Here is a 22,715-nt window from a genome sequence, read left to right on the forward strand (position 1 = left end):
TCAGCCATACACGGAACAAAGGGCGATCGGTGCTGTTGTTGTGGCCATGGTCACCGTCAAAACAGGAGATTCTGGAAGGCTCTCTCTGCCTGCCCCAGGCACGGGGAAGCCGAGCGCCACAGCAAAGCCCAGCCACGGGCAGCGGAGGCTCTGACCCTGAACCAACGGGCCGGGAAGCAGGGCCTCAGCTGGTCCCGCTCAGCGCTCTTGGGGCCTCGTTTGGCCACTTTGGACGGCAGCCATGTTCTGGCAGAAGGGGCCCCATCAGGAAACTTCCCCAGGGGCCTGTTGGGGGTAAGGCCCAGGCCATCCTGCAAACAGGTGTAAGCAAGCTGTGGGGGGCAGTCACCCCACACCCCTGCACGAGGACTCACGCATAGGAGCCCGCCCGCCACCTCGTCCATTACCTTCTCATCAACAGGTCTGATGCCTCCTGCTAGATCTGTCCTGGGGGAGCCTGCTGCTCTCAACCCACTTCTGTTGCTGTTTCTGTCACTTTCACACACACAGGGCCTGGGGCTGGGGACAGAGGAGCCTGGCACTTCCCCAGCGAGCTAACTCGGTGTAGAAGGAGCTGCCTTCCTTCCGGGATCCTGCTGGGTCACACAGGGGTCACGATGAGCTGCCTGGAGGCTCTGTTCCCACATGCCCAAGTGGGGGGTTTGGCCCAGGGTGAGGGAGTGAGGGTGGAGAGCATCTATTTCACTTCTGCATCTTGTCCAGGTGACAGGATGCAGTGTCAGGAAGCAGGGTCATTAAAACCAATCTATGAAGCTGTCAGGCTCCTACCAACTTCCGTCCACACTAGCACCGCGCCCTCCCTGCCAGGCGGCTGAGAGGCGTGACTCCTGCTGCGGAATGAGGGGCTGTGCCTGCGTCTGTCAGGGAACAGGGAACCCGGGTCCCCGCCGAACCAGGCTCTCAGAAGTGACGAAGTCTCTAACCTCCAGGCACCACTGCTCCCCACCCCTGACCACCAAGGCTGCTGCCCACCCCCTATCATCCCCCCCAACCCCACTTCCGGCCCCTCCCTGGGGACCAGGCAGAGAGAGCGAGCACTGGCCAGGCACTGTGGTCCAGCAGCGCCACCTGCAGCCAGGCCTGGGGACGGCCGCGAGGGAGGCAGGGAGGCTCGTGGGGGGGGAGTAACAGATGCCGGCGGGAGGAGCAGCTGGGAGGTGGGCTGATGCTGCCCTGCGGGGACCTGCAGGGAGGCTCTGAGGGGCCAGGCGGGCCCACAGCCAGAGGCCTTGCTCCACCTTCCCGGGCCACAGGCCTGCCCACTGGGGCCCTGCTCACCGCCCGTCTACCCTCTCTCCCAAGCTGCAGCCGGAGAGCAGGGACTACAGAAGCTGACCGGCACCTGCACCGACAATCCCCCTCCCCCTTGTACCCCTCGTGCGGGGAGCACATGACCTCAAACGCACACACGTGCACACGCGTGCAGGCAGACACGGCTGCGCCCACTGGGAGTCAAGCTTCCTGGCAGCAAAAGGCAGGCTGCCCAGCCCCTCCCCTGGGGGAAAACACCAGAGGAAAACTAGGTGCAGCTGCTCAAAAGGAAAAATTCTCAGTGCGCCCGGGGGCCCTGCTCACTCAGGCTTCTTAAAGGTCAGAGAAAAAGTGAGTTCTCGTACCACCCCCACCCCTGCCCTCACCCCTGCTGACTCTACTTGGCAGGGTCCACTCACTGCACCCAGGGCTGTGCCCTTTGTGGGAGCACGATCCGAGAGGCCCTCCCCCCCGTGGAGTCTGTGTGGGTGTGCACACGTGTGCACGAGGGAATGTGCGTGTGTGCACCGCACGTGTGCAGACACGGTGAATGTGGGCCCGTGTGCGGCTCAGAGGACACGTGCCCCCCTCCCCCCGCCATGGCGCACGGGGACGACCCGAGAGACAGAACCCCAGCCAAGAGGAGCAGGAGGGTGGGAGGGACTGTGTGGGTGGCTCCAGAACCACGGCTCAGGGCCCAGAGGCCAAGGTCAGGGACCAGACACTGGGGGGGAGCGCTGGCTGTCCCAGCCCAGGGGCCCGAGTACACCTCTGGGAGTCATACCCTCCGCCGCCTGCTCTCCCTCCCCGCCCCTTCCCGCCCCCTGCCCCACAGGAGAGCGAGCGAGGGCAGGGGAGCAGTGGGAGGCCACACAGTTAAGAATCGCTGTGCCGTGTGCAGTCCTGCATCTGAGCGACAGACCCTGGGCTGGGCAGGCATGTCACCCACGGACCTCACAGCTCCCTGCTTGCAAGCTCACAAGGCTCAGGACCCACAGGGACCAGATCGCTCTGAATGGCGGGGGGGGGGGGGGGGGGGGGGGGGGGGGGAGTCTGCTGCAGTGGCCCCAGGGCATTGCCTCCAGCTACACTGCCACGAGGGCAGGCATCCGGCTGGGATGGTGGTCCCGCTCTCTGGACACCGAGCCCCCTGGGCACTGCCCTGCACGCCCATGCCCACCCTTCCTGGCCTCACCGCTGACTGAGCAGGCCCCAGGGCCACCAGGCAGGAGGTGGCTTGCGAGCGCCGGGTCTATTTTAAATCCCCATCTCGAAAGGGATTTTGAGGTGCTCAAACGCTTCAGATATTCTTAGCCTTGCGGCCTGACAGCACCACCTAATGCTGGCCCTTTAAGGCAGTTCCGTACTTTTATCGGCAGCAGGCTGTTGGTGCGACAGTGACACACAAGTCACACCACTGAAGTAGCAGCAGACCCAGAAAGGCTTCATGAGACACCGTAAACCTGAGTAAGTCGACACTTAAAAAAAAAAAAAAAAAAACTGAAATACTCGGAAATGGTTGCAATTAAGCTGCTGCTGACGTGCGCACACATGCTCAATCAGGGAGACAGGTGCTCACACGCCAGGGGCAGCATCCCCGGGCTCCGAGCAGGGGCACTGCCCTCCTGGGGGCCACCGAGCAGCGTGACCACCAGCCCAGGGGCCAGAGGCACTGCGCCGACCCCACGGGCCGGTGTCTGGGGAGGCCGAGAGGGATCTCGCCTGGAGGACCAGCTCCCACGGAGACGGAAAGGGGCCACCATGGCCCCAGCACCGAGATCCCCGGAGAGGCACTGAGACCCCTCTCTGTGCTGGGCTCTGGGTGGGGGCTGGGCACCCAGAGGAGACGGAGGGCCCTGCCCTCACGGGGTCCACACCTGGTGGGGAGGTGCACCAGTGTCAGATGTAGCTAGTACAAGTGTGGGGGTGCCCTGCCGACATCCAGGGCCCCCACCCAGTCCCAGGGAGACGGCGAGAGGGCGGGGAGGGTGCCCACCACGGTTGCTGAGCTGAGCTGCCCTGGCTGGGGAAGCAGGAAACTTGGCAGAGGGCGGGGGCACGAAGCCCCGGGAGCCAGATCATACACGGCTGCACCTTGAGCACATCCACCGGCTATACTCAGTGTGAGGGACCTCCATGTGCAATCCTAATCCCCTTCAGCACCAGAAACCAAGACCAAGGTCAAGCTGCCTTCCAGAACATTCTTTCCCTGAGATGAACTCCTGCTGTGCCCAATGCCAGCCTTGCTGACTGCTGCCCAGGGCTCTCGGGACTGGGTCATGGCAGAGGGGTAGAAACAGAGGGGGGTCAGCAGAGGATGATGTGCTGGGCTGTGGCCTGGGGAACCCCAAGCCACTAGAGATGGGGAGCGAGTGTGAAGAGCCGGGTGTCAGTCAGTCCTGCATGTTGGCCGCCCATCGGCCAGGGGCTGCTACCCCCAAGTCCAGTGCCCACCCACCGACAGCTCGTGAAGCCCCCGCCATCTCCCTGGGCTCCACAGGCACTTCCCAAACCAACCTCCCTGTGACCCTTGCTGCCCACTGCATGCTTCGCCCCCCAGTCAGGCAAGGCCACCCTAGCCTCAGGCAGGGCCACCAGCTCATGCCAGGACCCACGTGTAGCTCCTTTTATTGGTTTTGTTCTGGCTTTTAAGGAAAAGGTGGCTTTTCTCCCTGTCCGATCCCTTTAGGCATAGATCCCAGGCCCAGACGTCTGTAGGGGGCGGAGCACTCCCGATGCCCACCCCGCAGGGTTCGCTCTCCTCCTGCCGCTGCTCCCAGGGAGCCTCTGGGGGATCGCTGCTGGGCCAGGAGCCCCAAAAAAGGAGGAAAGAAGCTGGGAAATTTCCATGGGCTCCAAGAGGGGCAGCCAGTGCAGAAGGGTGAGAGCGCCATCTAGTGGCGCTTTGGGGTGCCACACGGGGCCAGGACTGAGATCCCCAAACTGGAACCATCGGTGCCAGTGAGCTGGGGCTGCGGCGCTCAGACTCATACAACGCAGACGCACGGCTGCACACTTATGTACACGCTCACACGTGGAACTCATGCACACACACACCCATGCTCACAGACACACACTCATATACCTTCACACACAAATACGTAAGCACAGGTACACATGTATACTGTCATGTACGCATATGCGCACTCACAAACACGATTCACATGTCCTCACACTCACATGCAAACATACACACGCACACGTGCGCACAGCCCCAGCCCGGGGTCTGCACGTGGAGTCTGGAGAGCGCTCAGCCTGCTATGGCCCCCAGGGAGCACATCAGCTGCCCAGAGCAGCAGGCAGAGCCCCAGGGAAGGAACGGGTGCATGCACCTCACCCCACAAGCAGTCGTGGGGGCAGAGCCTAGCCCCTCTCCATGGGCCTAGACTGGGGCCTCCATGGCGGGGGTGGAGGGGAGGAGATGAGGTAACTGAGCCTCCCCAGGACCCCCCTGGGCGGCCCAGGGATGAAACTGCCCACCAGGAAATGCCTCCACCAACGCACTCAGAGCCACACGGGCTGTGAAATTCAGGCCTTTGTGAAATGGACAGCACCCCCCATCCGTCTCCTCTCCAGGCTCTTCCGGAATAGAGGCTGCAACGAGCAGGAGCTGATGCAAAGCCACAGAATGCCACAGAGACGAATGGACTGAAAGCAAGGAGCCCGTGGAATTATAACAGGATCCCAGCAAATACCCGAGGTAACACGATGCAGCGCACAGCATGGGTCAGAGGGCCCGTGGACGGCAGGACGGGGCCCCCAAAGATGTCCACATCTTAAATCACCAGAACCATGAGCATGGTGCCTCACCAGAACAGGGACTTGACAGATGGGACTGAGCCAAGGCCCCCGAGGGAGGGGGTGACCCTGGGTGTCCGGGGGTCCAGCGTCCCCATAAGGTCGTCACACGAGGGGGACAGAGGGTCGGAGGCAGGGACCCCGCGCTGCTGGTGGTGAGGATGGAGGAGGGGCCGCGGGCCAGCCCACTGACGCCGGACAAGGCAAGAGTCCGGCGGGACTCCCTGGAGCCTGGGGGAGGGAACCAGCCCATCCAGGCCTGGGTGCCTAAGTGCAGCCCGATGGGACCTGAGGTCAGACTCCTGACCTCCAAAAGCGTCAGAGAATGCACATGTGTCGCGTGAAGTTCTTGGTACTCATCTGTTACAGCCGCCCCAGGAACCTGACACCAAACCCAGGGCACATCCATCCCTGACGCGTCCTCCCCTCCCCCCCCCCCATCGTAACAGGAGCCCGCGGCCCGATAGCAGAGCTGGATCCCTGTCTGCATCGTAAGTCAGGACAGGGAGGGCGGCCACGCAGCGGCCACCTGGAATGGGAACCCCCCCCCCCCCCCCCCCCCCCGCTGAGCCTTCTGCTCGGGGCGCCTGCTCCACCGCCTGGCCAAGGGCTCCAGGCTGTCCCGTCGACTTAAAGGAACGGGGGTGACCTCCCCCCGATGCCTGTGGGCGCAGGCTCAGCTGCTCAGGGCTCAGCTGTCAGCTGGGACACCACAGGAAAGGGCGCCTTGGCCAGGGTCCCCAGCCAGGCTATGCACCCCTCCACCCGCCCCTGCGGTCTCCACACACAAACACTTGGCTGAGCTCCTGAGCCGTGATCTGCTCCTGGGGCTCCTGCTCTCCCCGCCCTGCCCCCAGTGCCCTCTAAGCTGTGCTGATGACTGTAAGGGAACAACAGAACCTTCTCAGACAGCTGGGAAGGGGCAGGAAGAGGTAAAGCCCCAGCTCCGAAGCCTCTGCCGGAAGCAACAGTGAACAAAGACAGCCTTGCACAGAGGGCAGCTCTGGCTGTCCTGCTGCCGGCAGAAGAGACTCTGGGAGACTCCGGGACACCGATCGCTGGACGTTCAGCCCAGCCTGCAGGGCCCGTGGCTCACAGGGTGGGCTGTGGGTGCATGCGACCGCCCAGCCCTGCAAGCCACTGGGGGGAACCACACCCCTGACAGCAGGGGGCCTGGAGCCGCAGGGCGGGGGCGGGGGGGCTCAGTGCTCACAGCCACCCTGCCAGGTCCATGGCCCCAGAAGAGCCTCACACAGCAGACACATCATGGATGCCGCCCCCACAGGTGGGGGGGGCGGGGGGGGCAGGAAGCTCGTTTCTGGGGACGCGCATCCCCTTGTCACCAACCGAGACTGCCCCTCAAGCCAACTGGGCCAGATACCCTTCAGCCTCTGCCTGCCCAGCCACAGGCCCAGCCATGTCCCCGGGGGGCCACCCCAAAGGCACCCACACAGCCGTGTGCCCCTGGGAGAGCCGATGCGTGGCCCCTCCCTGTGGCCCCTCCCCGCGGCCGCTCACCAGGACTTGGGCTCCCCGAAGTGCAGGTAGTTGATGCTGTACAGGTCCATGTCCTCCGTGTGCCAGGCGAAGGTGGTCTTCCACATGCCGAAGTACAGGTAGGGGGTGTTGACACCCTCGATGATGGTGCCGCACTCGCGCTCCACCATGTCCAGGATGGTCCGCAGGCTCCCGATGTTCCACTGGGCCACGTCCTGCAGGGCGGCCAGCACGCGGGTGAGCATGCACTCGGCGCCCCCCCTCCCCTGGGCCGTGGCCGCCCCCGGCCACCAGCGGGAGCCCAGGGAGGCTACAGCGCAGCCCCCTAGACGGCCCAAGAGCCAGCAGTCAACCCTAAACTTGCCCAGCTTGGAGCCTCCCCCACACCAGTGTCTGAAGGCCACTGGGGGCCCCGGTGGTCAGGCAGGACTTTCTCCAGAGTCCACACCGAGCTGGGTGTTAATCACGGGAGGCAAAAGCCATGCTGGGAACAGACGTTTTTCCACAGCAGACACCCAAATTGTGAACAGACACAGGAAAAAATGCTCAATGTCACTCATCATCAGGGAAACACAAATCAAAACCATAGTGCAAGACCACCTCACACCTGTCGGAATGGCTAAAATTAACAACACAGGCAACAGTAGGTGTTGGCAAGGATGCGGAGAAAAGGGGAATGTTTTTGCACTATTGGTTGGGCTGCAAACTGGTGCAGCCGCTCTGGAAAACAGTGTGGAGGTTCCTCAAAAAATGAACACTAGAACTCCCCTAGTACCCAGCAATAGCACTGCTAGGAATTTACCCAAGGGATACAGGTGCACTGGTTTGAAGGGGCACATGCACCCCAAAGTTTACAGCAGCGCTATCAACAAGAGCCAAGGTAGGGAAAGAGGCCGTGTCCATCGACGGATGAATGGGTAAAGAAGATGGGTATATACACAAAGGAGTACTACTTGGCAATAAAAAAGATTGAAATCTTGTCATTTGTGACTATGTGAAATTAGCCAGTCAGGAAAAAACATATCCCATGACTTCACGCATGTGGACTTTAAGATACGAAACAGATGAACGGAAGGGAAGAGAAGCAAAAATAATAAAAAAACAGGGAGGAAAACAAAACATAAGAGACTCTTAAATACAGAGAACTGAGGGTTGCTGGAGGGGCTGTGGGGGAGGCTAGATGGGTGAGGGGTACTGGGGACACCTGTCGGGAGCACTGGGTGCTACACGTAGGGGGATGAATCACCGGGCCTACTCCTGAAACCTACGGCACTAGATGCTAACTAACTTGGATATAAATGTAAAAACTAATCATTTTTTCTAACGCGCGTGTGCCCACAGGGCCTCTGGGACCCTGCACTGCTGCCCTCCCACCCCCACAGGTGCACCCAGCTTTGCCCTCAGGCCTGGCCACGTGGCCTCACGAGCTTGCCATTGCTTTGGGGTCAAGGCCAAGCGGATGAGCTCAGTATCCCAGGGAGAGGCCCAATCTCCTCATCCAGGACGCGCTGGCCACAGGACCAGCCACTAGATGTGGGACATCGAGGTCCAAGAAGGGGGGACCATGGCAAGGAGCAAGCTCGGTCCCTGACCTCCCGAGACGAGGGCAGCTCCCTTGGGTTCCTGGGGGTGAGCTCAGTTGGAGCCTATGCAGCCCTGGCGCCCAGCTTGGAGGGGCAGGCCCCCCCGGGCTGGAAGGCCAGCGGGCCACAGGTCAGACAGGCTCCCCAAGGTGGGCACACTGCCGGGACCCATGCGACACTCACATCTTCCCAACGCCTTTGGGGACTCTAGGTCACCCCCTGTCCTAACGGGTTCGGGAAGGTCCTGACCCTTCTCAGGAGGGGGCTTTCTTCCCACCCGCGCCAGCTGGGACCCAAGCCCAGGACTCAGGAGGCGCCGCCAGCCCCCAGCTGCCCTCACAGGGAGCACCACTGAGCAGATGAAGCGTGTGGGAAGAAGGGACCTTTGGAGAGGCGATCTGGGGCGGGGCAGACACGGCGGGCAGAGCCCCGTGGCAGGGCAGGTCCCGGGGACAGGTGGGCTCCAGAGCCTGGGCATCAGCCCAGTGGAGCCATCCCAGGGCTCCTGGAGGTCCCGTGAATACTAATAAACTGTCCCCTGGAAAAGGGTGGGTCCTGCGCAAACCCGTTGCGCTAAGCAGCTCTTCTGGGGGCCTCTGTACCACGGCTCCCCCAGGGTCTGGTCTACAGCCCTGGACAGGCCATGGCCAGGAGAGCCTCCCCTCCCTTTGTCCCAGGTGCCCCCAGGGCCCTCCCCACCCACGCAGGGGCTAGAACATCTCCAGGTTTCCTGGATGATGGAGCACTAGGAAGTCAAGAGGAAAAGCACTAGAAGAACTGGGGGTTAGGAGGCGCCTGGTGGAAGGGAGATGTTCAGTGTCCTTTCTGGACGGCCCCGGAGTGACAGGGCCGCTTAGACCCCACTGCAAGGACAGGGCATCCCATCGGGCAGGAGGGGCTGGTTCTGGAGGAAGGTTCTGCACACAGGGAGCACCCAGATCCCTTCCCCCCTCCCAAGCCTGCCGCGGCGTCTTCGCACCCACGATTCAAGATAAAGTCCCCTGCCAGCGCCTTTCCCTCCCCTGTTCGCCAGGAAACGGGGTGCCCCACCCCCCCAGAGCCTCTGGGGGGGGGGCCGGCACTCACGTCATCGTACAGGGAGCCACTGATGTCAGCCCCGTAGATGGGAGACACGAAGGTGAGGTTCTTCCAGTACTTGCGCTCTAGGTCGTCAAAGTCCTGGTGCCGCGGGGTGCAGTACCTGCGGGACAAGCAGCACCCTCAAGGTGGCCGTGGGGCGTGAGAACACAGGGCAGGGGTGGGGGGTGGGGGAGAGGAGGCTGAGTGCATGGGGGAGGGGCTGTCCCGCCCCATCAGCCACCTGCCGGTGGCAGCGGCTCTGAGGGTCCTCTCCTCCCTCCCCTCTGCAATTACAAGAGGCCTGTGCTGTGGGGGGGCTGAGGCAGGAGAAGGCAGCACGCCCTGCCCTTGAGGGACAGGGTGCTTGGGAGTGGAGAGTGCAGGGGGCGAGGACCCCACCCGCCCGTCCGGGTCCCAGTGCGTACTTCTCGCTGTTGGCCAGGCGGCGGTACTCCCCGACCGTCATGGCCTTCTTCTGGATGTTGTACTGCGTGAAGAGGCCCGACTGGCCCGTCACCACCTGCTGGATGGGGGCCGGGATGACCACGTCGTCGATGTCGTCGTACGTCTGCCTCGGCTTCCACTCCTTCGGGGGGATGATCTGCGAGACAAAGAGGAGAAGTCAGCAGCGCCTCCGGACTTGGCCCCGGACACAGGGCCCTCCCCTAGGACACCAGCAGCAGCTCCCTGGGGGCATGTCCAGGCCACACACAGCAGGGGCACCTGGAACCTTCTGTGTACTCTAACCCTAACACCCCCCCCCCCCAGCTGCTCTGGCCTCCCGCCCCCGCAGCACAGGACCCCAGGGCCAGGACACTGGAAGAGATAAGGAGCCTGGAGAAAGGCGACAAGTCCCACGTGCAAAGACGCGGAAGAGCTGGTGAGGCGCCAATGGCAAGAGGGTGATAATGCCACGAATCCCGAATCTGGGGGAACAAGACCTTGGAGAGTGGCCTCTGAGGAAAGGCGCGGACTGCAGCTCTGGGCCAAGGCCTCCTTGTCCCTCTCCGGACCCCTCCTGGGTCCCTTCCTGGGTCCCCTCCTGCGTCCCCTCCTGGGTGCCAGGTGCACTTCCATGAAGGTCCCTGGGGATAGCACAGGCAGGTCTCGCCTCATTCTGGGCAGGTGTTTGCAAACAACAAATCTTCCGGGACGCCCAGTGGGCCACCCAACAGCTTTGGGGAAAGGAACTAAACCAACCTGCGTTCAGGGCACCAGCCAAGAGCTCTGGGGAGGCCAGAACCTCACCCAGCTGAGGGCCAGGAAGGGAGGAACAGCACACCGATGCCCAGGCTTGCAGACAGCTTCTGGAAGGCACTGCGGCTCATGCACCATCCCTGCAGCCTCCCCCATGCACATCGGTGCTAGAAAATGCTTTGCTTGGCAACGGACACACTTATTCCCTGGTCACCTATTAACAGCAGAACGGTGCACCTCCCCTGTGAGCACTCCTGGATTTACTGACGGACCACAAGTAAGTAACAGCAGTTGTTAAAGGAGGTCAGTGGGTCCCACCCGGGGCGACCCTGCCCCCACATGGTACCAGGCGATGTCTGGGGACACCTGTGGCTGTCACGATCTCCTGGTGAGGATGCGGGGTACTGCTCAGGCCCCCGCGGTGCCCAGGACGCCCCCAGAGGAATGACCCACCTCAAGGTCAGCCATGCCAAGGCTGGCCACCCTGGTTTTCCTTGAGTGGGGACACGGCTGCTCAATCTAGGCTTTTGCCGGGGACGTCCCGTCCCCCTACTGTGTGGCCAGGGCTGCACTAAGTGCCCGGGGTGCCCGGGCTCAGCCTGCCTGTCAATGGTTTTCTTAGATTTCAAGTGAGAAACCAACAGAGTCAGGCGGTGACTAATAACTAACACGCGGGAGGCTGGAGACGCCACAAATGCAGACAAAGAGCCTGTGGTCCGGAGGAGCAGGTCCGGGGACGAGGCCATGAGCCCGAGTGGCTCATGAACCATGTGGGTCACGTCCCCTCTTGACAAGGAGGCCTGGACTTTCTCCTGCGGGAACAGGGCTCTGCATCTGGTCCAGACTGTGTTCGCCAGGTGGACCCGGAAGTCCACCCACTCAGGTCCGTAAATCACTCCCAAATTCTGACTGCCGGGGAAGACCTGGGAAGCCCAGAGAGGGATGCTCTGGTCACACGTACAAGCCTCACGGGCCTGGACACACAGGAAGCGGGTTCTGGGAAAGGCACCTGACGGAGCGGGCCCTCCGGCCTGAGGCTGGACACCCTCAAATCTCTGTGAGACCAGGGTGAGGGGACAGTGGCACCTGCAGAGCGCCCTCCGGCGGCAGGACACCAGGTTCTTCTCCAAAGAGGCCAGCAGCCAACCGGGCCACCGCTTAAGTGTCCAACTCCTGACTTCAGCTCAGGTCATGATCTCACGGTTCATGGGATCAAGCCCCGCATCGGGCTCTGTGCTGGCAACGTGGAGCCTTCTTGGGATCCTCTCTTTCACTCTCTCTCTCTGCCCCTCCACCCCTAGCACTGTCTCTATCTCAAAAATAAAATAAATAAACATTAAAACACTTCCCGGTTTCCACCCATCCTCATGGAGTGGCAGGGAGGAGCCCAAAAGACTCAAAGCCCCAGCACGCGGTTGCTGGCAGGCAGGGGACGGGGCGAGTGTGCACGTGCGGTGGGTGCGACTGTGCCATGGCCAAGGTCTCTCGGCACGTGCCCAGGTCTGCCCCACACCGCCCTCACCTCCCTGTGCGTGTAGGTGACCAGTCAGAGAGAGCAGCAAACAAAATCTCACTTAAGAAGCTGAAAAGGGGGCGCCTGGGTGGCTTAGTCGGCTAAGCGTCCGACTTTCGCTTAGGTCATGATCTCGCGGTTCGTGGGTTCGAGCCCCGCGTCGGGCTCCGTGCTGACTGCCAGCTCAGAGCCTGGAGCCTGTTTCAGATTCTGTATCTCCCTCTCTCTCTGACCCTCCCCTGCTCACGCTGTCTCTCTCTCTCCTAGAAATAAATAAAACATTAAAAAAAAAAAAAGCTGAGAAGGAGCAGAGAAACAGAAGGCAGAGGGAAAACAGGCCTAGAACCACCTGCCCCACAACACATCTGGTCCGAACGGGTTCCTTCCATCACACTGGTAGGAGCTTAAAGCAGGGGTGCCGAGGCGCGGAGGGGAGGCACTAGTAGGAGAGCTTAAAGCAGGGCTGCCGGGGTGCAGAGGGAAGACACAGAGGCTGCAAAGTCTAGAGCAAAGGAAGGCAGAGGTGTGGACACGGTCCATCCACATCGTGGACAAGGAGCCCGTGGACACCACAGCAAGCTCAGGAAGAAAGCTCGGGAAGAAAGCTCGGGAAACGGTCAGGCCCAGGGCCGGTCGGGAAAGTAGAGCCCGAGTCACTGAGCCAGAAGGAACGAGCAGGGACAACAGCCTCCGGGGCCTCACGGCAACTCGCCACACCTCCCAGCATGAGGGTCACCTTGAACCAGAAACAGAAGGGCCGGCGTCCCAGGGAAGCACACGCAGGCCGAGGACGGGGGACAAGACGAGGGAGGCCCACGCCCACCACCCGGGGCCCCCAGGGCAGGGCAGGCAGGAAACTGTCCCGAGGGTGGCCAGCTGGGCAGAAAGCCCCCCCAACCTGTAAGCGCCCAGAGCCCAGCGTTTCCAGCTGAAGGAAGTTAAAAGGAGAAGCGGAAGTAACAGAGGACGGTGAGGATTCGGGTCCCCGACGTGGATGAAACGCGGTGCCCATGCTGCCTCGTGCACCATGAACAAAGTCAAGCAGGCGGCGGGAAGGAGACGCAGCGGGCACAATGCTCTCCGCGTGTCCTTAGGCTGGGACCAAAGGCGTGGCCCTCACCACAGAGGGACTGACACTCGGACCAAAGCCACCCAACACCAGGTGGGGGCAGGAAGGGGAGGCAGCCCTCTCCTCGCTGCGGCCAGCAAACCACACCCTGGGCCTATTTCTGCCCTTGGCACAGCCCAGAGTCGAGAAGGTTGGGGGTTTTTTGTCGTTATTGCGATTTTTCACTTTTAAATGGAAAAAATAGCAAAAGAAAAATATTTCGGGACAGGTGAAAATCCCACGGCCTTCACACCTGGGTGTCCCCAAGTAAAGTTTTATTGGCACAGGGCCACGCCCACTGGCGTATAGGTTGCCAAGGCGACAGCGGGGTGGTGGGACGCCCCGCCCACAAAGCTGAAAACACTTCCTGTCTGGCTCTTTGCAGTGAAGGTGGACGGACCTCTTGGTTTCAAGGACCGAGAGGCAGGCATGTCAGCTGAGAGGCGGTCACGCAGGCAGCAGCCAGAACTCAAGACCAGTTGCGAATCTTCCAAATTAGCGGCTGAGCTGTGCCTGGTGCACAGCCTCCTCCGGACACAACCAAACTGCGGTCTTTATAGTAAGAAGCAACACGGACATCCTCGCGTGTCGCTCTCACGCATGCGCGCACACAGCCTGTCGTGGAAAGAGACACGGTGCCCCGGCGCGTGTCTCCCCACAAGCCTTCCCGGCTCTCGCTGCCCGCCCGTGGCCGTGTGCCGCAGCCCCTGGGGCTGGTCCCCACCATCCGGTCCCACGGGGACAAGGGCTGCGGAACTCCGTCCTGACTCCGGGCCACAGGAAGGGCTCCAGAAGGTCTGTTGAAAATGGGGTCGGCTACACACGAGCGGGTGCCGGCCGCCCCGGACACGGTCACGCCGGGCCCTGGGCCCCAGGGCACCCACGGGGCCGAAGCTGGTGAGAAGCCACGCCAGGCGCAGGGCGTCACCCACCTTGGCCAGGCCCGCCCGGTGGGCTCCCTGGGACTCGATGTAGGCCACATATTTATTGAAGTCCTTGAATTCTTCCATGGTGGGGCGGAACGTCATGATCTTACAGCTCGGGTTCTGGGCCCCGTGGTCCTCAGACCCCATGGCTGCAGCTGAAAGACGGTCAGACCTGCGAGGAAAGGACAAGAGAGCGTGAGCGAGTCGTTCCGAACGTGCTAAAAATACCACGGCCCCGGGAAGACAAAGGCAGGGCCCGCACAGCTAAGCCACGGCCCAGAGGAGCCTGGGAACGAACTCATCCCTCCGCACTGGCACCAAAAATCAAAATGACTTCAACTAATTAAAAACAGAGGCGCCCTAGTTCTCAAAGCCAACGCAATACCGGCAGCCAGAGCACGAATTTCAAACCAAGGGCCCCGAGAAAGCAAAGCTTCCCTAATCAGGGACTTTTTAATCACCGGCATCAGCTTCATATCGACGCAGCTACTTCAGAGCTGATACCCACGTGGCCGGCGGCCCTCGAAGGTGGGTGAGACTGTGTGCGGGGGGTGTCTTTCATGGTGTGAACTGTGTGGGCGTGTCTTTCATGGTGTGCACCTGGGAGCAAGCAGGAGAATCTCTACCAGGGGCGGGCTCCACTGTGAGTAGTGCACGGAACAGTCCAGCACTGGCCTGGTGGCTATCAGTGGGGCCACGAATGAACCGGTCATCCAAGGTGGGAATCCTGGCCAGAATGGCCGCTGCCCCAGGTGAGAGAAGCTCCAAGTTACCCTCGGTTGCAAAACCCAGCCTGGAAGTTTCTGGAAGGAGGGGAGTTTGCTACAGGCATCTGAAAGGAGGGTGGGAACTAGGCTCTTCCCAGTGAGGAAGCCACAGGCTGGAGTGGGCCCCTCTTGTTCCAGGAGTTAAGGGGACCCAGCGAGGCGGTCAGTGGCCCATCACAAGCAGGGAGGGGTCAGTGACAGACTCTGGGGAAGGGTCCCTCTTGTCAGATAAAATTCTCCAAAGTTGAGGGAGAAAGACCAGCCTCCCTCCAAGCTTTGAAAAAGGTCAGAACCCAAGTGCATATGGACCTGAGAACCTGGAAGACAAGTAGCCAGACCCAGCCTCCCCTGAACCCCCAGGGAAGGGGGGGGCGATGACAAAGAAGGGCAAGAAGCCCACCAGTCCGGGAAGGGGGCTCCGTGTCACCCTGACGGGAGGTGGCCTCCCCAGAGGCACTCCCCTTGGCGGGCACTAGAGGGCAGCACTAGCCCAGGAATCTCTGCTGCAGCCGGCAGAACCGGCTGGGCAGGTTCACCCCTTCTGGGCCCCTGAGGGTCCTGTCACGTGGGAGTGGGTCACGGGGCTGGGACCCCAACAGGACCCTCTGCCCCATGTGCACAGCAAGGTCCAAAGCTCTTCCCTGAGGGGCGGCCACAGACGCCCGTGACAATATGTGACAGCAGCTCTGGGTGGGGTCACAGGGAACCAGCATGAAAAACACAGCTGTATAAAGGGAGAGGGTTGTCACCAGCCTCCCTCCAGAGCAGCTGTAGGGCTCGGGCCACAGGGGGCTGCCCGCCCAGGAGACCGCCTCCCCAGAGCCCTGACTTGACCCCAGGACTGCGAACACGCCACCCCACCCCTGCGCCCGCAGCCAAGGCCTGGGACTCGAGCCCCCCCCCAACCCCCTGCCCTCGCCCCGCCAGCCCAGAGGCCACCATGCGGGGCACACTTAGGGCCCCTGCCGCGGAATGGAATAGTAGGACAGGGTCTGTCCGTCCTGCGGGAGCTCATGGCCCTGGAGGAAGACCCTGACTGCACCCTCTTGTGGGGAAGGATCCATCGGAGGGACGGAGCTGCGCAAGGACCTCAGGCAAGACGAGACGCCAGCTCTGATGCCGCGAGGACATTCATCTGCCTCGGCCCACAGGCCGCCCCGACCTGTCTGCCACCCTCCGCTCCCCCACCCTGCTCCCCACCCCCTGCCCTGCCGCCCCTAGGACCCTCTATGCCCCCTGAACAGCGCAGGGGGCCCCCAGGATCCCACCGGCCACCCAGCTGCTATGAATGAGCACCCTGGCCGTGGCCCCGGGGCCCAAGCGCCCAGGCTGGGTAGCAGCAGGCACATTAGCACCCTGGTGTCTGTGACTGATGTGGGGGATTTGTCCGCTCCACACACTAAACTCGTTTTTCACCGTTCGCCGAGGCCACAGAGGAAATCACGTGCCCAGGCCACGTGCAGGTAGGTGGCAGGGCCTGGGTCCCCACACCCAACAGCTCCCACTGCTGGCAGGCTGGTGGCTCCTCCTCCCAGCCTGGCTCACATGTGGCCCCGGGGGGGGCAGGGGGGGCGCACAGGCTCCTCGGAGCGCCTCAGCACAAGCTGTGTCACCTCCAAAGGACTGTGGCCCCACCGCCAGCCACTCCGTCAGTGGGAGGGGACACCAGGCCGGGTGTCCACCTTCTCGCCAGGGGACCAGCCTGTCCTGGATGGAGGGGGGGCGGCCTCGGGCCCTGCCCACACGAGTGCCCTCACACATCAGAAATCACGACGCAGAGAGGAGCCTCCACCGAGGAGGTGGGAAAAGCAGACGACAAGCCAGCAGGTGGGTTTCCCGCACAGGCGTGCCCGCCAGACACGCTTTGCCCCAACCACTGCCATCATCTCGATTCAGCTCAGCGGTGGATTATGTGTGATTCTTTTTCTGTCTTGTTTGTGCCTTTAGAAATGAAGGTTTTGAGTAGGTAAATATAAAGAAGAAAATTAAAATGGTCTATAATCTCCACACTCCATACCCTTGACACGCTCTTCAAAAGAAGGCAAATAAAGACGCTACGTGTGCGTACTTAAGAAATGAAAAAGGAATTTCACCAAACAGCAGCCCTGGGCCAACCTTTGGTTTACTGGAAACACGGTGGGGGGAGAGGGCCACCCTGAGGAAGCTTACAGAACAGTCCAGAAAGAGCGGTACGTTCTTTACAAGTCAGTGCCATGCCGAAAAGCGGGCCCTCTAGCAATTTAATAATAAAAAGACACGGACAGTAAGAAAATGGGCAAAGGATTCAAACAGACGTTTCTTCGATGAAAATGCACACATAGCTGACAATCCCATGGAGCCCCTGGTCAGCAGGGAGGCCATCAGAAAGAGGACGGACAATAACACATATCGGTGAGAATGTGGAGAAATCCGAACCCTGACACGTGGCTGGTGGCGACACAAAATGGGGCGGCCACCGTGGAAAAGTCCGGCAGGTCCTCAAAAAGCTACACGTAGAATTTACCAGGTGACCCAGCAATTCTGCTCGTAGAAATACGCCCAAGGGACACGGAAACACGTGTCCGCACAAAAACGTGTATATCCGTGTTCATAGCAGGGTTAGTCACAATAGCCAAACAACACAAGTGCCCATCGACTGATGAAACAGCACACACAACGCATCCACCACTAACAGCACGTCCCTTGCAAGCGCAGAGGCAAGGGTGAGGGAGGAGGAGGCAAGCGCAGGGAAGGCCACCAGCCCCGCCAGCAAGACGAGGTGAGGGGAGCAGGTGGGAGAGGCTTGGGTAAGAGTGTGGTGGGCAGCAGAATGTCCCCCAGGCGTCCACGTCCTCGTCCCTGGGACCCAGGATTGTGTCCCCTTGCCCCACAAAAGGGACTTTGTACATAAGACGAATGAAGGAGCCTGACCTGGGATGATGCTGGAACAAGGCACGGAACCGAGAAGGGCCGGCGCCAGGGAGAGCACGCACGCAGTCCTCTCGGCACACCTCGGGGACTCAGCAGGTTAAGCATCTGGCTTCGGCTCAGGTCATGATCTCACAGTTCATGAGTTCAAGCCCCGCATCAGGCTCTGTGCTAACAGCTCAGAGCCTGGAGCCTGCTTCCGATTCTGTCTCTGCCTCTCCCCTGCTTGCTCTCTCTCTCTCAAAAATAAATAAACTTAAAAAAATTAAAGTTTATAGCAGCACTGTCAACAATAGCCAAATTACGGAAAGAGCCTAAATGTCCATCAACTGATGAATGGATCAAGGAGATGTGGTTTGTATATACGATGGAGTACTACTTGGCAATGGGAAAGAATGGAATTTGGCCATTTGCAGCGATATGGATGGAACTGGAAGGTATTATGCTGAGTAAAATAAGTCAGGCAGAGAAGGACAGATATCATATGTTTTCACTCATCGTGGATCTTGAGAAACTGAACAGAAGACCATGGGGGAAGGGAAGGGGAAAAAAATAGTTGCAAACAAAGAAGGAGGGAGGCAAACCATAAGAGACTCTTAAATACAAAGAACAAACTGAGGGAGGGGGGGTTGTGTGGGGGGAGGGAAAAGTGGGGGATGGGCACCGAGGAAGGCACTTGTTGGGATGAGCGCTGGGTGTTGTACAGAAACCAATTTGACAAGTTATATTCATTTAAAGAAAAAAGAATAGTTCCCTTAAAAATAAACTAATTAAAATAAATTTAAAAGAAAAGAAAATCACTCTGCCCTGACGTCTCCAGAAGGAGCCGCCTGCCAAGGCCCTGATCTTAGCCTGTGAGACTCACTCCGACCCGCGGCTTCCTAGGAAGGGAGAGAAGAAAGTCCTCAGGTTCACGGCCTTCCGCTCCGGCAGCCAGAGAAGCTCGTCCGGATTTTCATGCCTGTGACCCCCACCCCCACCTCGGCTGCGGGAGCCACGCCTACCTCACACACAGGCTACCTCACACACAGGCCCCCGGAGCCCGGTCACCTCCGCCCATCCAGGCACAGCCCGACCTGCGGCCACAGCGGGCAGGAGGCGCCAGCCAGACCCGAGCCAGGCCCCACCCCCTGTGCAGAGACGGGGCGACACCTTGGAGCTCAGCCGGCTGGGCTGTCCACTGGTTTATCCTCTAACAGGAAGGGCGGCCGTGAGACTTCTGGAGGCTTCCCTGGCTGCGACCCGCCAGACCTCCAACAGGAGGGGAAGCACTCTATCCTTGCTCCGCACCAGGGCAGGTACCCGAGTGCAGCGACAATCGCGGAGACACGCGCTCCCGTGGGTGGATTACAAGTATGTAAATTACATCTCAGTCACGTTATTAATGCTGTTAAAGTCATTTGCTAGGATCCCACATGCCTTGGCCTGATGCCCTCCCCGGGGGCCGGGGGCCAGAGACCAACAATCACAGCACACAGGGCAGTGAGGGGCTGTCTGGGGCGGGGTCAGAGGTAGCTCCTCCCACACCCGGAAGAGGAACAAGCCCAGGGATGTGTACCAAGAGGGGGGATGTTCCGGCTGGGCTGCCCAGGCCGCCTGCTTGGGTGGGGCATTCTCTGGGTCACGGTCACCTGGGCCAAAGGAAGGTTTGGCAGCCCACCTAGGGGTCTTTAAGCGCAGGGACTCATGAGCTGTGGGGGGAGACCCTGGCCAACCCCGCAGAGTCCTTCACCACCCCAGGCCCTACACTGCCCGGTACTCCCACCTGCCCCCCAACTCCATCAGGCACCTGGTCAGGAGCAGAAGGCTGTCCCCACGTCTGGAATCCAACCCCAGGGCAGAAGCCCCCCAGATCCTGACAGGGGGTGCACTGAGCCCCAGGAGCCCCCCCCCCCCAGAATGGGTGAGAAACACATGAGGGGTGGGCCTCCCACAGCCAGGTGACAGTCCCTCAGCCAGTGCACACTCTGTCTGTCTGCCTGCCTGTCTGTCACCCAGAATCAGAGGGGAGATGATTGCCCCTGCCCAGGAGCCAGCCTGAGGTCTTCTGACTGAAGGGCTCAGACACTGACCCTAATGGATGATGAAGCCCAATGGCAGACGTTTTCCAGAATCTGAATGGGGAAGATCTGCATCTTTGAGGTTCCGATTTTTTTTCTAGTTTTTTTAACATTTGTTTATTTTTGAGACAGAGAGAGCATGAGCAGGGAAGGAACAGAGAGACAGGGAGACACAGAATCCAAAGCAGGCTCCAGGCTCTGAGCTGTGAGCACAGAGCCCGTCGTGGGGCTCAAACCTACAAACTGTGAGATCATGGCCCTAGCCAAAGTCTGATGCTCAACCAACTGAGCCACCCAGGCGCCCCATGAGGTTCTGATATTTATCATGCCCGGAAGTCAGTCCTCTGAGTGAAGATTAACCGCTAGGAAATCTAACCTTGAGAAATACTTGACTATTCTTGTCTTGGGAAGTAGCCGGGACTCCATGAACATGATGTCTGAAAGTTCCCTGGGGAACCCAGTCCTTCTCGGTGCGGCCCATCCCCTGCCCCAAGGGGGCCTCTCTCCCCCAGCCCCTCACCTCCACCTGCTCCTGCCACGCCCTGTGCCAGGTCTGGCCGTTGGGCGAAACCCCCAGTGACCCCCAGCCAGTGGCCCCCCCTTGACATGGCTCCTGCCTGCAAAGCACAGCTCCCCATGGGGGGTGACGGCAAACGGGTCGGGGAGCAGTTCATGCTCTGGCTGGAAATGGCCACAGAAACAGAAGGGGACAGAGCAGGCAGGGTGTCTCCCAGAGGCAGGACAACAGGAGGTCGGCCGGCCTAGTAAGAGGTGCAAAGGGACAATTAGCCTCACGTTTCCCCGGAACACATACAAAGGCCACAAGGCCCAAAGGAAGAACCACCCATAACCCTGTGCCTGCATTCATTTCTATGGCTGCTGTAACAAATGATCACAAACGCAACGGCTTAAAACACTGTAAATTTATTATCTGATTGTCCTGGAGGCCCAAAGTCTGTCCCCGATGGCACTTTATGGGCTGATTGCACTTCATGCGCTGCGTTTTCTCTCGTTCTGGAGTCCCCGCCTTTCCTGGCCTCCAGAGGCAACGCATCCCCAGCCCCCAGCCCCCACAAGCTGCTGGCCTGTCCTCCACCCTCACAGCCAATGGTGCAGGGTCGCCCACATCTCTGCCTCCGGCTCCCCTGCCTCCATCTTACAAAGACCCTTGTGTTGACACCGGGGCCCCAGATAATCCAGTGACGTCTCCCACCTCGGGGGGCCTTCAGGTGATCCCATCTGCAAAGTCCCTCTCACCACGTGGGGGCGCCCCCACCAGGCTCCCACGAGTAGGCGGTGGGCACGGGGAAGCACTATTCAGGCCACGTCAGGCGCCTTGTGAAAAGCCCATCATGCAAAGAAAGAAGAAACATCCCCGCGTCCTTCCAACCTGGACGCTGCTGCCGCGCGGCACAGCTCCAGGAGCCCAACACATCTGCCTACGTTCACCAGGACAGAAGCACAGTTTCTAGAACATTGGAAACGGGCTGGGCTATCAACCGAGGTCGGCAAGCCCTGTTCTCCCCTGAACCTAAACAGACGTGGACAGTGGCCATGGCCACAGGGCAGGAAGAGCCCTAAGCTGCAGGAATCCATGGGGACAGCCAGAGGTGGGGGCCACGCAAGTGGAAGTGGTTTCTGGATGTGACACCCCCTCCTCCCCGCCAACAACCCTGGCCCGCAAGTTCACGTTGGCGCTAGCTGATGCGGGAAGGGCAGGGACTGTCCAGAGAGAAGCCCTCGCCCACGCCGGGGGGATGGGAAGTGGCCCGGCCACTGTGGAATGCAGTCTGGCCGTAACTCAAAAGGTGAAGCAAGGGCTGGGACCACGTGACCCAGCAACTCCAGGCCCCGTGTCCACCCAAGAAAAACAAAACCTATGTCCACACAGAAACCTGTACGTGAACATTCACAGCAGCATCGTTTCATAATACACCCAAAGTGGAAAGAACCAAAACGCCCACCGACTGATGAGCGGCTACACATGGTGTGTCCGCCACACAGGGAATGGGATCAACTGTGAGCAGGGGCGAGGCGCCCATCCTGTAGACGGACCCTGAACACACGACGTGTCCACCGTGCACACGCATGGCCGCAGATGAACAAGTCCACCGTGCAGGCGCACGTCCCTCAGGTGCGACCACCGCGCACATGCACATCCCTCAGCCGCGAGGAGCGCGGCGCCCATACCTGCTGCCCCGCCGACGGACCCTGAACACATTATATGTCCACCGCGCACACGCACGCCCGAGGTGTGTCCACCGCGCACGCGCACGTCCCTCGGCCGCGAGCAGGAACGAGGCGCCCACCCCCGCCGCCCCGCGAATGGACCCAGAACACACGACACTCAGGGAGGGAACCAGACACGGGAGGCCACACATGTGTGAGTCCACGTGCGTGACACGTCCAGAACAGGCTCCTCCACGGGCAGGAAGGGGGTTGTGGGGGCCGGGGCTGGGGGAGGGGAAGTGACTGCTTACTGTACAGGTTTATAGTACAGGATGGGTTTCTTTCTGAGGAAATAAAATGTCCTAGAATCAGATGGTTGCATGGCTCTCCAGGTAGACTAAAAATCCCTGGATTGGGGCTCCTGGACGGCTCAGTCGCTTAAGTGTCCGACTTGCACACAGGTCATGATCTCACGTCTCATGGGTTCAAGCCCAGCGACTGGCTCTGTGCTGACAGCTTGGATTCTGAGCCTCCCCCTCTCTCTGCCGCTCTCCCGCTTGTGTTCTCTCTCAAAAATAAATATTTAAAAATCTATAATAAAATTAAAGAATTGAAATAAAAATCAGTGTATTGTACGCTTCTAAAGGGTGAGTATTGTGGTATGTAAATTCTGTCTCCCCAAGGATGGATTTTTAGAGTCCAAGGCAGCCTGCTGGGGACAGCCAGACCACAGGTCTGCTTTGTCTCAAGGACTCTAATCCCCCTCAACGCCCCAGACCTTTTGGAAGAAGGAGCCACGAGTCTCGTTCATGCCTCCCCCTCTACCAGAGAACCTTCT

At 60.4% G+C, this 22,715-nt stretch overlaps 1 protein-coding gene across 3 annotated transcripts in view; it reads right to left on the reverse strand.

Annotated features, from left to right (window-relative positions):
• Positions 1-22,715, reverse strand: part of KDM4B (lysine demethylase 4B) — a 125,565-nt gene that overhangs the window by 64,878 nt on the left and 37,972 nt on the right. For all 3 annotated transcript variants that reach the window (XM_039247596.1, XM_039247594.1, XM_039247595.1), the window contains exons 3-6: positions 13,981-14,146; positions 9,656-9,831; positions 9,237-9,351; positions 6,589-6,782 (exon numbers count right to left, since the gene is read on the reverse strand). In XM_039247596.1, coding sequence (XP_039103527.1) covers positions 6,589-6,782; positions 9,237-9,351; positions 9,656-9,831; positions 13,981-14,121 — 626 coding nt within the window. In that variant the 5' untranslated portion in view covers positions 14,122-14,146. The remainder of the gene's footprint in view (positions 1-6,588; positions 6,783-9,236; positions 9,352-9,655; positions 9,832-13,980; positions 14,147-22,715) is intronic.

Source organism: Hyaena hyaena, unplaced genomic scaffold, assembly GCF_003009895.1.
Source record: "Hyaena hyaena isolate Hyena2069 unplaced genomic scaffold, ASM300989v1 scaffold_296, whole genome shotgun sequence".
Taxonomy (NCBI): domain Eukaryota; kingdom Metazoa; phylum Chordata; class Mammalia; order Carnivora; family Hyaenidae; genus Hyaena; species Hyaena hyaena.